At 40.5% G+C, this 18951-nt stretch overlaps 1 protein-coding gene across 4 annotated transcripts in view; it reads left to right on the top strand.

Annotated features, from left to right (window-relative positions):
* Window positions 1-18951, top strand: part of atad2b (ATPase family AAA domain containing 2B) — a 64656-nt gene that overhangs the window by 26927 nt on the left and 18778 nt on the right. For all 4 annotated transcript variants that reach the window (XM_041064625.1, XM_041064622.1, XM_041064623.1 and 1 more), the window contains exon 25: window positions 17706-18446. In XM_041064625.1, coding sequence (XP_040920559.1) covers window positions 17706-18446 — 741 coding nt within the window. The remainder of the gene's footprint in view (window positions 1-17705; window positions 18447-18951) is intronic.

The following is an 18951-nucleotide window of genomic DNA, read 5'->3' as shown; positions in this document are numbered from 1 at the left end:
CTGTGTTGACTACCATAAATACTGTAAGACCCTGGGCATGTTTAAGTCTCAATCTTGATGCTATTTCTGATTTACTGCCTTTTTATTTAATTGTATTACATGATGATATGCAGGAGTACCTAATAGAGGTACATAATGGTGTATACTGTTATCAGTGCATATGAATTAGGGCTACAACTAAGTTATTAAAAGCTAATTTATTGCTCATCAAACCCATATAATGGCTAAAGAAACAAATTATTAATTAAAATATTTGTAGAAATGTGAAACCAATTAAAGCCAAGTAGAACAAGGGTGTTGTTTGACTTCTGACTTCGTAATCTGGACAGACCTGTTGTCTTCCATTTTTAAGGGTGATGGCAAACAGAAGGCCCATGTATGCGACTTTTAGCTGCAGTCTTTATCTACAAAGCTAAATGTCACAGATGCGGACCACCAATTTAGAAGCTCTTGGGAGTGTCGTTATCAGCCTCCACCAGAGGCTTAATTAATTAGGCTAACTCAGGTGATTAATTTGTGACATTGGCAGCCAGTTCTCACCTGGAGCACCTCAGCAAGGCAGCAATTAGGCTAATTGATCACAGAGTCAGTTATGCCTCGATATGACACAACCCCATAATGAACACGCAGTGGATCTGCTGGAGGAAATGCCAATTTCTGTGCCGATATTAAAAAAGAGGTAAACAGTTCATGAAACTGCACCCACTGCAGCTAAGGTCATTCCGGGGTTACTGGCTTTCTCTTCCTCTCCTGTGGAAGGTCAGAACACTTGAAGGTTCAAGTTATCCGAGATCATTACCTGCAGGGTGTGAAGCCTATCTGGAACCGTTTTGGTATCTGCAGTTCTATAGGGCCTTTATCTGGGCCACCTCTCCTTCTCTCTGCTTCCTTCCTTCCATCTTTTCCGTTTGCCTAGAGCTGAGAACTGCCTGTGACATTCAGATATAACGGACAGTGGTGGCAGGGATAAAATGTACTATTGGAACCGTGGAGGAAGTTGAAAAAGTAAGAAAGGCTTTTTGAAGGCTAAGGATATTTATGAATCAGGTGTTAAAAGCACTGGCCATGGATGGGCCCAGTTGTTTAGATGTAGATAGCTGGTGCATCTCCCGCCGCTGTCAGGTCAATCAGGAAAACAGGAGACCTTGCTGCTGTTAATGCACAAGAAAACAGGAAGAAGGATGTGGTTTCCATTAGCCGGCTTGGTTAGCTGTCATTTCTCTGCTCCCTCTTTCTCTCAGCCCTTCTCTCCACCCCCCTCTATCTCTCTCTTCTTGTCACTCCCTCCCAGGAGGAGCAGACAACCCAAGGCCCATTACCTGGGCCATAGCCCTGGGTTCATTCATAGTGCATCACCGCAAGGATCTGGTTCAGATGGAGTGCTTTCCTTTCATTCATAATTAAGTCCTTTCGGTTTTTCTCATTCACTCATGACTTTTTTTTCGCAAGCTAAATCAGCTGGGTTTTTCTTTAACAGTTAAAAGGCATATGCAATTGATTACTTACCTAAAAAAAAAAAAAAAAAAAATCTATGTCTGATCATTCTCTTCTTGTTCTCTCTCTTTAAATGCCATACTCAGGTTAAGTTATATGCTGCTTTTCCCGCATGGTAAAAACCTTTCTGAGTCTGTTTTCTTTTTTTTTTTCATCTTCCAGTTGACAAGATTGTCCTTATTCAACTGTTGAACTGTTTGCAGAAAAAAAGAATAACAATGCAGGCGCTGCATAATGTGTCCTCCACGTCACTCAATAGCATGCCCAAGGCAACAGCCACCAGGCTGCATTCATGTAGATGGAACTCTGCTGCGTCTTGCCTCTCCCCTGGCTTGTATCTCACATCACAGCAAACAGACAGCACCTCTCCCCATTGCCAATGTCAATCCATCACGAGGCCTTGATGGGATATTTAAAGTCATAATAAACACTCCCACTTCCTTTTACCTCAGGCTGAAGTAGTTACTGAATAAAAGGATGGCCTGGATTTTCTCTCAGGGCAAAAGGACGACAGGCACACAGCCTGTAACATGCTGAGATGGTCACAGTGCACACAGAAATGGGTTAATAAGAAGGCACTAAGTGCTGTTGAAGGCAAATTTGTTTACCTCATTTTCTCATCTATGCTTCTTCTGTTTACAAGGACAGAGGAACTACTACACTTACTGAAGGGATACGTTTAACCTTGAAGCCAGTGTGTTTTGCATGCTAGCTGATGTCCTTAATATCACTCCCAAGTATTTGTTTTATCCAGAGCAACTCCAACCAGTTGTTGCCATTGTTGCTTTTGTGAAGTCCTGCTCAGTGAGTGTTGAATTTGACTCAACATTTCAGTGAACTGAGACTTGAATGGCACGTGGACACACTGCCAGTTTTACATGACTGTACAAGTTTCCCTTTCAATCCAGGTGACCTGAAAAACCCCTCAAAGTCCAGACAAAGCTAAACAAAGACGTTTCCTTTTCTTGCCTTTGCCAGTAGTTCTGTCACATTTTCTTTTCCATTTCACCCTTTCAGGCGGACAGAAACTTTGTCCCTTGTTTTGCTCAGTCATCTCACGTGTTTTCTTCCAAATTTGAAAATCGGAGAGGAAAAGAGGTCAAGAATTTGAGGTGATAATCAAATTCTGTCTTTCAGTTGATCCTGATTTGTTTGACAGATTAATTTAGACAAAGAAAAACAAGGTTTTCAATGAAACTAAAATTTAAAAGACCAGCACAGAGCTTGCACTAATACATTCCGTTATTTAGATAAGATCATTTCCTTTCAATATTTATTTTATATCAAACATCATGAATCATTAATTACATTGCAGCTACCACAAACCTGTCTGGATTCCATTTGGTACAGATTACAGGTGATAAATGCTGCTCTGTTCTATGGCTGTAATATTTCTTCAGCTTCCTAAGGGCTAAAATTAGAACGTGGTAGTGGGCAGCAGGAGAAAACAAAACATCTTGCCTGAAACTGAGATGGCGATGTTATTATTAGTTATTAGAACTGGACACTGAATTTCCCCAAGCTTCTTCTTGGCTACCAGGCGAAAACAATCTTGAGATGCACACTCTACACCCTAACACCCTGTGGCGCACGCTAATAAAAATCCATGCAAAGCATACAAAGCCCTGAGCGAATAAGCACTGAGCGTAAGCTGCCATTTTGTGGGCACAGATGCCTCATGGATTGTGGCACCAAGCGTGAAATGAATGTAAAATCATCCATGATGCTTCTTGCTTCCATTTATTGTTTTAGGGTGCTGACGAGCTGACATCAGTGTTATAGTTTCTGAAGATTCATTCTGTGTCTGTGGGTCTTTTCACTCCCAGCATATCACCATGCATAGTTGATGCCACGTGCTAAGTGTACACAGTTGACAAGGTTGGGTGGTGATCCTCTTTGCAGGATTTTAATGCCTTGTTTTATTACTTAGCAATGCAGATAACCATATTATTGTAAACAGCTTACATTTCTGCCTGAGAGAAATGAGCCCAGAGAGTTGCACTGGAATGATTGAGCGTTGCTGCTCATAGCTTCTGTGCATGCCCAACGACTACAAGCTGTGCTGCCCTAGGATATTAGAAAGGTGATAGGAAGGGAAAAGAGAGTGTGAATGAGTAAGAGAATGTGGATTTTGAATGCTAGACATTTTAATGCTGACAATGCCCACTTATGATATATTGTTAGTGCCTTTTCAAAAGCGGGGCTTAGTGTTGTACAGACGATGCCAGGATTAGGGCAAGAGTGAGCATAGAAAATACTGCTGATGCAGAAGTGTCCATATTGAACAGCGTTCCTTTGGTAATTTATCATTTTAATGCTGTTTTTCTTCACCTCATGTAAAAGCTTTGCAAAGCTTAACAGTTTTCATACAGTGTCTAAATGCTGAGACTACTGCTAATTGACTGGCTAGTCAGATAACTGGACCACGAATGACATATTCATCATTTGGAGTTCATGTTATCATTCTTGAATTATCTGTCCATCACAAATCACATTCAGAGGCTGCCGTGGGTGGTAGATAGGTTTGTATTTTCACAAAGTATTGGCTGGCCTGCCATTCCTGTTAGAGTGGGTCTGGTGCTGTGCTTTCCATAATGAAGGGTCTCACCTTTTTTTCCCTCTGTCTGTCTCCAACACTACAGGGCAGCCCAGCATCTCAGCATTTAGGCTGTACTACAGACAGAAAAGTATACAAGGCATCCTGGGCTTTTACTCTCATTGTTTTTACCATAGTGCCGTCGATTAGTCAATTTACGTAAACATCAGCAGCTAGTAAATGCCAGGTAGCCTAATGGGTGTATTCCCTCTCTCTGCCTGGTTCTGATAACTTGCAGTTGCCTGGAACAATCTCACAAACATGAGGAATTAGTGCTTGTTTAGTTGGAATGACTTATGGATTTGTTGGTGAGGTCTAAATTATGTTTTGGCCCTTATGCAGTACTCAAGCCCTGCTTAATGGAATTCATTAACTGGTTGTTCAGTTAAAGATGTTTCACTCACCAAACTCTGAGAACACCACCGGAGCCCTCACACTAACCACTACTCTGAGACTCTCTCCCAGAGTAATAGATAAACTAATGCCTGCATGTTCTGTGGTGGAGATAAACTTTCCTAAACACAAACTCAGCCATCCATTCTTACATCTCTGGGGACTAAGAAGTGGCCACATTTAAGTGACACTCCACCATAAGAACAGGAATGCGTTTTTAATTACACCAGATTACATGTATGTTTGCACTTATCCAGGCTAATCACCACATCTCCATTAAACCTAGAGATGAAAAGCATTTTCTCTCAACAGAGCTGCCCCTTTCCAGGTAACCATTCATTAAGACATGTCATAACAGTCAGGGACAGTTAGGTAACTCATCAACTCCCTTGTGCCCAAGTCAGACCTATGAATAGTTCATTGTTGTTTATCAAGCCATCTTATCTGTGACATGTCAGCGACTAATGGTCCCATGTTCATGCAGCGTTAACATGACAAATTTAAGACCTTATAATTGTTTTATAAACCAGGTCTCCCCTTTGTTGCTGTGGCACCATCACGCCTCTCTGGGGTCTGTTTCAGGAACAAGTGGCTGTAAAGTGCTCTCTCCTTCACAGTCCTTCGGTTCTCTTTCTGTTTGGATGAAGGACATAGTTTTCTGATGTAGGCATCTTGTTTAGCATGATTGTGTTTTTCAATGACTTTTAGTAAAGCTTTGTTCTCTGAAGGTTGCGTTGCTAATTAGCTCTCCATGTAGGGAGTTGTTAATGGCCTTACATTTGTATATCCATCCATATGGGAGCACCTCCCAAATACAATCCAGTGCAGTGCCACCACGAACTACATCATCAAAAAATTAACATAGAGCTGGACTGGCATCGCTCTGGTGGTCTCAATAAAATCAAAATTTTTAGCTTGACAATAAAAGTATTTATTGCAAAGCTTTTGTATTTGATTGTACCGCACTCACACTTTCCTGAAAGTGTAGCTGATTTGCTGTTTATGGAGGTGCTTATCAATTTATGCATGGTAGAAATTTCTGAAGGCACTAACCTGAAAGGGAAGAATGTGCTCATACATAGAAATGTTGATGCAGCCTACACTGTCACTTATCTGTCCATTCTGCTGATATAACTAGTAATAATAAATCCGAATAAAATACGTAAATACTATATTCTTTATATTACAAGTTTTATCAGTGACATTTCATATGGTTGTTGCACAGTGTAAGCCCGCTTGTCAGACCAACCCAATTTATTTGAAGTAGAATGTTTTATTTATTTAAATTGAGAATAAATGTAAATGGTGTGAATGTAAAGATTTAATGTAGCTGTAGTTACACATCATTACCTTCACTAGGGTAGTTTTTATTGTAGAACCACGCCAAAGCAGGAGCAAGGAAAACAAAAAACATTACCGGGGTAACAGTGGGTATGAATGCATAGGAAGCACCAGCAGCACAAATGGCACTTATGAATGAGCAACTCAGTTTGACACCTTAAATAGACCATTCAGTTGGTAATGGCAGTCGTAAGAACTGAGCTGACAGATTAGCAGATGTAGAGCCTCAGTACCTCTCGAATTGTCTGCCTGAACTAACAGACTCGCTTCATTTCAGCTAGACAACTCACATGCTCAATAAGAACATTTTTACTGAGAATAAATCTTAATACAGGTTTTTTTTTTTTTAATTTTTGGTCTCAGGCTCTGTTCACAGGTAGAATTGTTGAATCAGCCAAAGGAAGAGCTGGGAGCAATCAATACTAACCCTCCAACGCCAGCTGCAGCACGGGGCAGTCTGAGTTCAGATTGGCTTTAGTCTAGACACTGTCTGGGAAAACTGCCATTAGTTAGTGGACACTCTACCATACAACCATACAACCAAACACATGTCCCATTTTTCTCTCAAGGAGATGCAAAAGAATGTGAACTGTTGCATTTTTCATTTTCACCGGATAACAAGGGATATGTGATGTACTGAAGCAAAACTGTTGGAGGGAGACTTTATTTCTGCAGAAACTCAGCACCGTTAAAGCAGCAATATACTCGGTCAGAACCGCTTGTCGGAAGGTCAAATAGCTTTGGAAACATTGTTCCCCCTGCGCCTCTCTGACGTCATGTTTGAGGGGGCCGTGTCGATGATTAGTCGGCTGTGCAGAGGTGAGAGAGTAAGCTGGATCTGAACGTGTTACACAGCTATTTGTGGCATTTTCTGTGCACGAAAGAATGCAACACCATCAAATTCCTTCCAGGAGAGACTGTCTGGAAATGTGTGACGTTATCCCCATATTTAAACTACATCACATCTGCCCCTTCTCTATCACACTACCTCTGGGTGTGGCTGTCGGGACTAGCAATAAGTGCGTTTGAATTCTGACATGGACAGACAACATGTTGTACAAACTAGTCCTTTTTTTTTTTTTTTTTTTTTTAGCATAACCCACCCTCTATACTCAACGATGCAGCAGCTCATTTTGAGACTCCTTCAGGATTCAAGATGGGCTCTGCTTTTCAGTTCTTATTTGTGAGCACAGCAGGCCTTCTCATATGCCGTAGTGATCAGCAATCATAACACAGCATTATCCCTTGATGCCGTTCATAACAGCAGGAGACCATTGTCTCAACTCTCGAATATGACTTTCGGAACCTTGGTTAACAAATGCGGTAGCACCTGACAAGGTTTAGATCAGTGATTAGGAGACTTTCCAGTGGAAAGAGCACAGCTTAATCATGTTAGGAAGCAGACTTTGTTTCAGCATTACCACTGAGGAGCAGACGATCATCAGTAATTACTCACTGTTCCTGTTAGTATTTTGATATTGTGACATCATGCATTTGACTGAAAGAGACCTGATTTTAATTTCATTTGCCACAATATAAAAAGTCAATGCATCTTAAAAGGAAAAACTGATTCAGAAAGGTGTCTGTGTAGAGAGAAGAATCCCTGTGTAAACAGAGTTTAATTTAATATCCCTTTCTGCCGAGTCCTATTATTATACAGCTGTGACGACCTGAATCCCTTAACAGACTCACAGGGTATCTAATTGGTATCTAATCTAATCAATTTAGCAAGTGTACGACTTCCGACAAAGCACAATGGCTATCCTTCACAGTGAATGTGATACGCCTCCAGATCATGGCTTTTGTCAGACGGTCAGCAGAGTGTAAGCAGGCATAGCAGTAACATTATATACTGGAGTAATCTAACTAATAAGATCCCATATGGGGCTTCTTCTTTTTCCTGCACTTTCTGCAGCTGAGAATAAACCTCTAAATTCCAACATGTGATCAAAGTAGCACCTTTTACTATATCATTCTTATCATATGGAACAAAACTGGAGCTGCAGTACAGGTTCTAATCATGGTTGCTCATTGCAGCACACAATACATGCATCATAACTAGAACTAGAACTACCCAAAAGGAGGTAGGATAGAGGATACAATATGGTTTTGGTGAAGATCTGTGTATCCACCTTTTGCGCTTAACACTGATCTCAAGATGCTATAGTGAAATCGCCATTTGTTCACAAAGATTTATCTGTGGTGTTTGATTGTACAGTACGCAGTACCTAGCTGTTGGACATTGTCATTCTCCTCAGGAGGCTCTTGCTAGGTGAATACCCATATCTCTTTCTCTTCCACAAGCAGTGTGATAACTTGCATATCAGTCAAAATGAGTCAAACAGTGCACAACTCTCTACCCCTTCACTCCTGCCTTGCAACTTGTCTGTATGCATGTTTTTGCTTGAGGCGACAGACTTTTCCCCCAAAAGGCGTTCATGCCCTGTTTTGTATGTACGTGTGCATGTAGGCTGACATCTTCAGTAGTACTTGGAGGTGCTGGTGCATTAGGGCATATCTGTCTTCTGAGAAGAGGGCACATCATCCCATTGGCCATTTACTGAGCAGCAGAGAGAGAGAGAGGGAGAGGAAAAGGACAGAAAGAGACAGATGCCTTCATCCCCATATTTAAACTGACTGACTGAATTATGTATTCAGTTCCTTCACCTTGTGACTATTTCCTCTTTGTAGTAGTCTTAATATGCAGTCAGCACATAGTCAACCTTTCAACATGTGTAACAAGATTTTACAATACAGATTGCCCAGTGGCCTGCTGTCCATTCTTTTGTGATTCTTCTAAGCCGTTGGCATTGAATGCCAACTCACATTAGTCTGACAGCTTATTGAAATGGCTGTAGAAGCATATACCAAATTATGTGAAATTAAGGATGTGTGAATTTAAATATTATGTATTCATACTTGAGCATGGTTTCACAACATACACTCACCAACCACATTATTAGGAACACCTTTACACCTGCTTATTTACACAATATTCCAATCACCCAATCATGTGGCAGCTGTGCAGTGCATAAAATAATATAGATACAGGCCAGGAGCTGCAGTTAATGTTCACATCAAACATCAGAATGGGGAAAAAATCAGTGACTCTGACCGTAGCATGATTGTTGGTGGCAGACAAGCTGGTTTGAGTATTTCTCACACTGCTGATCTCCTGGGATTTTCACACACAACCGTTTCTTGAGTTTAACTCAGAATGGTGCGGAAAAAAAACAAAAACACAAAGACATCCAACGAGCAGCATTTCTGTTGATGGAAACGCCTTGCTGAAGAGAGAGGTCAGAGGAGAATGGTCTTACTGGTTGGAGCTGACAGAAAGGCTACAATATCTCAGATAACCACTCTTTACAACTGTGGTAAGAAGAAAAGCATGTCAGGATGCACAACACGTCCAAGCTTGAGGCGGATGGCCTACTACAGCAGAAGAACATGTCGGGGTTCCACTCCTGTCAGCCAACAACAGAAGTCTGAAGCTGCAATGGGCACAGACTCACCAACATTGGACAGTTGAAGACTGGAAAAACGTAGCCTGGCCTGGAATATGGATTTCTGCTGAGGGTGCAGATGGTAGGGTCAGAATTTGGCGTTCAGCAGCATGAATCCATGGACCCAGTCTGCCTTGTGTCAACAGTCCAAGCTGGTTGTGGTGGTGTGATGGTGTGGGGAACGTTTTCTTGGCTCACTTTGGGCCCCTCAGTACCAATCAGTCATGGTTTGAATGCCACAGCCTATCTGAGTATCGTTGCTGACCAAGTTCATCCCTTTATGGCCACAGTTCACCATCCTCTAACAGCTACTTCCAGCCTGATAATGACCCATGCCACAAAGAAAAAGTCGTCTCACACTGGTTTCATGAATGTGACAGTGAGTTTAGTGTATTTCATTGGCCTCCCCAGTCAACAGACCTGAATCTAGTTGAACACCTTTGGGATGTGGTAGAACAGAAGATTCGCAGCATGAATATGAAACTTACAAATCTGGAGAAATTATGTGATGCAGTCATGTCAACATGGGGCAGAATCTCAAAGGAAAGTTTCCAACATCTTGCGGAATCCATGCCTCAAAGAACTGAGGCTGTTTTGAGAGCAAAGGGAGGAACTAACCCACTAGTAGTATGGTGTTCCCAATAAAGCACTTGGTGGGTGTAAAAGCAAGCAGGGCGATACGGCTGTGTGGACCTTTATGTGAGAGAAAGGGAGTGAAAGATGGAAATAGGGGGGCAACACAGCAATTGAGGGAAGTGACTGATCTCCTTCATTTCAGGCGGCAAGGATGGGATCATTTATTGATCTGGACATTTCATTAAGTGTCAGCACAAAGTGCCACATCAGGTGACAAACAGCTGTCTTCCTTTCATGACCCAGAGACCCTGAGGCCCTGTGTCACCATTACAGCCTTTCTGGCTCTCTTTGTCTCCTACAGTGTTTCCCATGTTGTCTCTAGTTTTGCTTTTTTGTCCCTTTCCTTTCCATACTCTCATAGTCCATAATTTAAACTCCTAAAGCAAATGTGGAACAGTTGTTCCTTGGGTGTATCTTTCATTGCTGAAGTGAAGAAGAAGAAATACAAATTAAGCAAACAGACAGATCTTTAAATCTATATCTATATATATCTATATATATCTATGTATATAGTATAAGAAGTGCAGCAGTTAATAAATTAATTAGTACATTGACAGAAATTTAATTCGCAGCTGTTTTCATTATTGATTAATGGTTTAGTCATGGTTAAAGTAAAAATGTCACAGGGGTTCAAGTGTGAGACTTTTTTCTCAACTGCTTTTCTTTGTTACAGTGATTTGATTATTTGGGGGTTTTAGGAAATTGTGATGGACATTTACACTGTTTTGTGATGCGTTTTAGACCAAACAAGTAATCAAGCTTGATAATGAAAATAATCATTAGCCACAGCCCAAGATAAATGCAAATGGCGGGTGCTAAGTTAATACTGGAGATAAACTGAGATCAGCTGAAAGGAAGCTTGATGCCAACCTGATGTATAGTCTTCATTTTACTTCCACCTTTGCTTTGAATTTTATGTGTAGAACATCTGGGATATTGCTTCCTCTTTTTTATATATATTCTTATCATTTATCATATATTAACCTTTAAAGAGATGCTACTCTTGACCTGCATTTTTAACGTCTTTAATAAATATTCTGTTTTATGTGCACATTTCTAAAGACAAATTTTACTAATTTAGTTGAAGTTATCAGGAACCGTTGAAATGGAATTTGTTCAGCAGTCATGGCTGGGGATATACAATTCTTTTGTTGTATTAATTACAGCTCTGAGAATAATTCACATCCCTGGGAGGGATACAGTTAGGAAAATATACATTTCAGGAGTATCTTCTTATTGCTTATGCTTTAGGGCACAATTCAGGTTCTTTCAGGTGAGTACACTCGTGCACATGGGGCATTGTTCACAAACCATAACTTTTTTCTTTTTAATGAAGCATGCCAACGAAAAGAGAAACAAACAACTCTTTATTTTTGCTTATTCAAAGTTTGTTTAATTATAAATGGCTAGATATTTGTGTCTGATGATGCATTTTGGGGCAGCAGGTTTAATGGCCCCAAAATGTATTTATGAAAGTATTCAAGTAACTTCAGCTTTTTTTTTTTTTTTTTTTTGCAGACACCAGTTTCAGTGCTGGTCAGTTGTTTGCTAAACCAACTCACACATTTTACCACCCCATTTTCTTTATTACTGTCATTATCACAGTAATATAAACACAAGTGGGAGACCTTCCACAAACTGCACATGCAGCGTGCCTTTAAATACACCTTTTTTATAAGAGGTGGAAAAAACAGTCTTTTGTCAGTGAATAAAATAAGAACAGTTGTTGTTTCCACCCATGTAAATTATAATGATACTTGTTTAGTACAACAATACATTATTTGATAAAACCTAACTAACTAAGCTAAACAAGCTTTTAAATTTACAATATGTGTGTAAAGTTTTGTGAAGGTGTAACCTCTTGCCAGTGTTCCCAAGCTCCACCCTGTCTGTCACAGGTAATGAGAGCGAGGCAGATCAATATTTCATTAATGTTACAAGATTGAGGCCCCAACTCCAGTCGATTCCAGTGAACCAGGATGACAAAAAACAGTTGGATGCTGGGTTGTGCCTTTCACTAAGCTTACAGTAACTGCATGCTTGCTTACATGCCGTATGTGTGCAGGATCATGCACAGAGTCAGTTGTTTACAGTGACTTGGGATGGCAACAGATCAGCAATTGAGTGGGATAATCTCCAGATAAAGGAGTTAACAAAATAACAACACTTCAGTCAATATACTGCAGTTCAAAACGAGAATAATGTTACAAAATATAGAAAGGTTAACTGTTATACACCTCTTTCAGGCAAATATATATTTAAGAGTTTTACAAAGAAAGCACCTTATATCATGACCATTTTGCAAGTGATACCAAAAAGTATAACTTTTTAAAAAAAATAAAATCGCATGTTTCTCAAGTAATGTGATCACCAGCTTAAAATGTGACTAATTTATGTTGAGTTATCAGTGCTTTTCAGTGGCACTTGCCTCAAGACTCTGAAACTCCTTGGGCAGACTAACAGTCCCCCTCTAACCTGGACAGATGCTCTGTTGTTTACTAACCTACTTACCTCCTTATTGCTGAGTGTGTGTGCACAGTTTAAGTGTGTTTCCATGGCAATGAACAACATTTCCTTTGCCTCCAGAGAATGCCTGCTCTCTGAATTCACATTTAGGACACTGGGCCAACACTGGGGTAAAGTCTTGCTGGGAAATACATTACAAGAATTTGGGACCAAAGGAAAACAAATGTCACAGAATATAGGCACAAATGGTTTTGTTTGTGTGTATTTACATGTGTAATTGAATAACCATACGGTATTTGTGTGGGTATGAGTCACAGCAGTATCCAGTTGATTTGAGATTCAAACTAGTCACTGAATGAGGACTACAGCTCTCAGCTTTTACTTGAAGCAGAAATGAAGAAAGACGTACAAGAAGACTCCAAACTGAAAAATATTAGACTTTCAAATTTGAAAGAGAAAAAAATAGGGCATCGGGCAGCATGTCAGATATGAGAGTCTCATTCTGGAAATATATGAATGCAAGTCTGTGTTTATATCCAATATAGCTGATTCAAGAGTAACGGTGGATTACCATTACCATTTTTTTTTAACTCAACAGCATTTTTCAAAGATATTTACATTTGAACTGATCAGCTTAAGACTGATTTTGTGAAGCACAACATCCTTTTTTAAACTGTTAAGCATGTATTCTATATTAATATATAGTGTAGCCCATTAACCTACTATCTGTAACCAACACTTTCCTTTAAAAGGCAGTGGTCTTTTTCATAACTAATGACCTAATAACACTGATCTAAGTGGACTTTGTGTTTCAGGCTATTGAAGATCAGTGAGGTCATTCAGATGGCCGCTGTTACCATGTGTATGGTCTGTTGTCACAGTTCCTTTTTATAGTTAATGTATTCATCTGGTGTTGATATCCAGAGACATGCTCGACAGATGATGGCATTTAATTACTGTGTGTGTCATGATATTAGTTTTCACACACAGTAATTGTAGCGTTCACATTGGTTGTTTCCTCACATTTTTAAGTGTGATAATACAAATCTGGAAAATTTGTTAGGATTGTAATAAACTATACCTTTAACTACCGTAAGCAGTAAAAGTTTAGACTTTATTACTTCCTTTTTACAATATGTTCCAAGGTTAGGTGCTAAAGTCACCGGTATGCTGCTGTAGCATTGTTGCCTCAGCCAAATACTCATTTTATGATGCACTGAGGAAATGGAGGACTGAGAAGGACAATGGGTTTGCCAGCATATATGGGAGCAGGTCACAGTTATTGCATTTCAGTTAAGTGTCGATTATTTTTGTGTGGTTTGGTGGGGATATGGGGAAGTTTGATGACTTAATTTTAGAGGATGTTTCTACTATATGCTCTGGGCCTGCACCTTAACTGTTTCCCCCTGTTTTAAGTCTTTGTGCAGAGCTGAGCTAACCAGCTCCTAGCTGTAGCTTCACATTTAGTGTACAGTCATAAGAGTGGTGTTAGTCTTTTCACCTAAGTCTTGGCTAGAGAGCAAAAGATTGGATTTCCCCACATGCTGAACTTTCCCTTTGAGAAGGTAACGTTCCTCCCATGGAAAGCTTAAGGTATGTTTTTCCTTTTACACAATCTCGGCAAAGAACAGTGGCAGATTGGATTGATTGCGTAGATTTGTTTAACTAGCTTTGGGGTATACTGTGAGTATGAGTTAGTACTGATGATAATATGGCATTGAGCCCACAGACCTATCATATCAATCTATCTGAGATAGATACACTTGCCTTTATGGGCTTGTGCGTCTTGGGAAGATATAAAAGTAATAAATAGCCTGCGCCATATTGCATAATACTATGGGTATGTGGTGCTTCAAAGTTTCCTTGGATAGCCCCTACTATAAACCGTATATAGAAATTTATCTGGATTATACTGACAAGGCTTTAGGGCTTTTACTTGTACAGCTATCCTATAGAGACAGTGGATCTGTCTAGCCTTTGATACCTGTGGAAGGAAAAAATTTCACACAGCACAGACGCTGTCGGTTTTTAAGTTTTTATTTTACAGATTCTACAGAACTTTTCTTTCCTCTGCCTTCTCTTCAGCACTGGGTATGACTGTCCTTTGATGAGCTGTGATCCGATTACTCAGTACTAGGAAATTATTAAATAAAGAAATCAGTGAATCGGAGACACTGATTCACAATTCCACCCAGAGGCATTACCAATATGCCGCCGAATTGTCCATCAGTGTCACTGGACTGATTCATTTATTTAATACTTACTGGTACGGCAGTTTGGAGCCTCACCTCCTGGGGCTTTTTGCTCTCAAAAGCTGTATTTGTCCATGCACACATACTGTTCTGACAAGTATGTGTGATAGCAACTTGAAATATTTCTGCCACTGCTTGAATCTTGTATGGGTTAGGCACTTTTAACTATTACAAAGTGCTCTGGCTCTCTTTTCCTTTCCTTCTTCCCGTCTTCCCTCCCCCATCAGCATATCTCCCCTCGGTGGTTGGCTGTTCATGCTCTAACAACTTTTCATGCATTATTTAATAGCCAACTATGATGAGTCATTTGCTGCCATTCTATCTAAACTTCTCATCCCTCAGGAGTAGCCTTCATAGCTCTGATGGTGATAGCTGACCTTAGCGAGACCTCTTCCATTGAACTGTGAATTGTTTGTTTGTGTAAAAAAATGACTGCGGAAAGTTTCTATCTAGAGAGGGTTAAAAAGGAAATGAAGGGTCAGATGAAAATTAGCTGCTATGCTTCTTTTTTATTATCTTCTTTTCAGAAAAACAGCGCTGAAGGTTGCTTTTACTTCGCTGTGTCTGATAAAGGTCATAATATATTAAAAAAAGAATAACTTGGAGCAAAAAGTAATATTTTCTGTGCTGGAACTGAAAAGAGCCAAGCTATGACTAATCGCTGGACATTGCAACGTGACATTTCTAAATGAAATCTAAATTCTGAAGGTTAAATAAATAAATGGTGGTCAAAAGTGAGCATTCTGAGTGGATGAAAAAAAAAAAGATCACACATTTACACACACATACAAAGAAGCATTATTGATAGGATGCCAGCTTTCAGAAATATCGAAGATGCCTGGCAGGTTTTCTTCTCTATTCTTGCTTTCTTCATTCTCCACGGTCTCTCACTTACAGCAGAGCAGCTATCCCATGTGCCAGTCATGCCTAAAGATGAATGAGACTCTCTGCCTGCTCCAGAGTTTACCCTACGGCAGTCTCCTCCTTCCACATCATATCAGGAAGAACCAAAAACCAAAGCTGCATCCCACCTTAAAACTAACTTCTTTGTACTCCTCTAGATATAGATTTATATACTGTTTTAAAAAGTACTTATTTGAAATGTAGTTGAAAGTCTGGGTGATAAGATATAGAACATACCCAAATGTAGCCACTGCATAAACACATGTGAATTGCTGTTATTTTCCAACAATTGTACAGAATTAGCTGGCACCAAGTGTCCCCTCTGGGTTGTCTGGTGTGCTGGTTGTGGCTGACAGGAAATGTGTGGCTGGTCATTAAGAGGGTCACTAGAGAACACAGCTCCTTAAGAGGAGGGTCCTGAGCCCATCACCAAGCACCAGTTGACTAATTATCCCCTTTTTGACTGTTGCGAGAGAGAAAATATAACTTTAAGTCAGTGTGATTGGTTTCCTTCCCGTTTTCCCTCCACATTGCAAACAAGTGCTTAATATAAGGTTTTGTTTTCTGCCTCCTTTTGATGTACATCATGCATAATCACATCTTTACAGTGGAAAGATGAACCCTGGATAAAAGCATTGAGAGGAGTGTGGTGCAGGTACATGTGACACAGTGGAGTCTCTTTAGTATTAAGGTAAAAAAGCTCTGCTCAGTGTATATACTTTGCAGTATAATCTGTGTTGAATAACTTACAGGAGTCCTGGTCATTTAGTCCTCTGAGAACCAAGCTGGCATATGTTATTGATTCTGCATAAGATCCCACTTTGGCAGATTTAGATCATTCCAATGGCCCTTGACAGAATTATAATGGCTAGGACTTTATGGATTTTAATAAGTCCACTGTGATCTAGTGGCTCTATCCACGGTTGAGCTCATTTAGACACACACACACATACACACACACACACAGCCTTTTAAGTTATGACTTTGTCCTTTTTGAGATAGTTGTTTTATAAAAGAATTACTGTTTTTATCCAGGCATTACACAGAATATTGCAGTGTCAGAGGCGCCTGATGGGACTCAGGGACTCAGCAGATTATTTTAACTTGTGAAGGCCTTTCAGTGCCAAGACCAAAGGGTTCCTTTGGGGTTAGGGTGTGTGTCTCACTGACAGGTCACGGCAATGCCACTCATTGTCAGGTTCAAATGCTTGTGTCACTAGGAAACTGACTTGTGGTTGTCCCTATGTGTCTGTCTTTCACACTCTTTCTGTGTCTGCCGTTCTCTATGACTGTGTTGCTCTGGTCTGTATCTGAGCGTCTGCTCTGGGAAACCAGTAAATGAAGGCGAATGCTTTGAAGTTTCACTGCATTTAGCATTCTTGCTTGCTTGCTAGGACACTTTTACTGCACTCTCAGAGAGCAGACTTTGGTTTTTCCCCTTCCTCTTAAAACCCCAAGCACCATCTGTCACCATTAGTGTCCAACATCCATGATGTAACAGGGCTGCTTTCTCTGTGTGCCTCTCTCTCTCGTACTTTCTTTGTCATTTTTGTCACCCACTGCTTGTTACTCTTAGAGGAGGGCCAAATGTCCAGATTTAAATTCAGTCAGCTTTTTAACTGTGTGACTATCTTTTCAAAAAGGGAATAGTTTGAAAATATATTTTGCCTGCAGTTTAGGACTTACGAAATCTTCAGTTGCTTTCAGTTGTTTAACATTAGAAAGTTGTGTATTGTTTGTGTGTCAGAAGAGTGTCTTCTCCTCGGAATAGTGTCTTCTTCTCAGAAGGGTGTCTTCTCTTCTGAGTCCCAGAACCAAACAGCCTATTGCCAAAGGGAATTTTTTTGACAGTTATGCACATCTAGTCATGTACTCAATGAGCGAAATGGGCATTTGAAATGAAGTGGATCTAATTTTTTCCCCTGTTAAGAGGGTGGAAATTGTAGTTAGTTGCCATTTTAAGGTGTAGAAGAATTTGAATGATGTTAATAAGGAGTGAGCTGCCTGATCAGCTTGCTCATTTTTGTAGTTTCATTTAGTTATTCTGAAATTTTGCAAACATTTTCTGCTTGTTTGAACTAAAAAGGTTTCCTCACCGTCTTTCTCTTTCCATCACAGATCATATTAAGCGGAAGATTCGCCGGCGGCCATCTTGGGGGCGGGGCATCATTCGTAAGAAGAAAAACTACAAGAAAGGAATAGAAGAGGAGGAGGAGGATGAACCCGAGGCAGAAGTGGAAGCTGCAGGGCCCAGTGACTCATGTTTGACGCAGGATGAGGAATCATCTTGTGATACCACAGGTCCGCAGCCCAATGGTCACCATCCCCATGCCCCCTCCACAGAGGAGGAGAGCTCCAATGAGCCTCCTGTTGTGGCCCCTGCTGAGCCTCCAGATGCCAACAAAGCCAGAGAAGAGCCAACACCTAAGGAGGAGGAGTCCACAGCCAAAGAGGCAGAATCTGGGAACACGGAGAAACACACTGAGCTGCATTGCCTCAGTGGAAGTTCTCATGCCAAGGCGGACGGGGATAGCCAGGCCACGCAGGCTGACTGCCAGCCTTTGATTGAAACGTCCGAGTCCTCAGATGCCGAGGCCCAGCCCAAGCACACAGAGGGTCTCCTAGTATCACAAGTGGACTGTGTGAATGGAAACGAGTCAATGGACAGCCTGGACTCGCAGAGCCTCAGGAGGAGCAGTGAGGCTGAGAAAAGGACTCCTCAGAGCACGACTGAAGGCTCTAACAAGCCAGAACAGGAAGAGCACAAAGACAAACACGAGAGCCATCCAACTCAGGAGCACCCTCCCCAGGATGGGAGGGCAGTAACAGACAGTGTTGAGGAAGATCAGGACAAAGAAGGTTAGTTAAATGGAACACAGTGCTTTTTCTCCTTCTGTGTTTGGTACGTATTTCACATGTTTTAATGCCGTCAGCATTTCCTGAAAAGGTAGATATATTTAACAATAACATTTTTACCTATGAGTAAAAGTAACCTAATAGTGACTGATGCATGGTGTATTTCAAGTGCTATTTTGCTGTCTGTGAGAGTTGGGCCACAAATAGCTGTAATATTTTGGCAAGTTATCAGTCGGCTAGATTGATTTTTTTTTTTTTTTTTCCTATAATGGATGCCCTGAGTTTGAACTGCATCTGAAGGAAGTTTTTAAATAAGATGAGAAAGATGCAAAGTTTCATCTATGTGTTTGATCTGTTCATTTTACAGAGTAGCTATGCAATTAAGCAAGTTCTGTTCATTTTCACAATATTCAGCCAGTGCTTTTCCCACAACTTCAATATGAGGATAATTTTTTTTTTATAACCATCCAGCTCTTCTAATTTACACTTTGTTTTCATAAATAGATAA

This window comes from Toxotes jaculatrix, chromosome 19 (genome assembly GCF_017976425.1).
Source record: "Toxotes jaculatrix isolate fToxJac2 chromosome 19, fToxJac2.pri, whole genome shotgun sequence".
In the NCBI taxonomy this organism is placed as follows: Eukaryota; Metazoa; Chordata; class Actinopteri; family Toxotidae; genus Toxotes; species Toxotes jaculatrix.
This window is presented reverse-complemented; position numbering and strand designations above follow the sequence as displayed.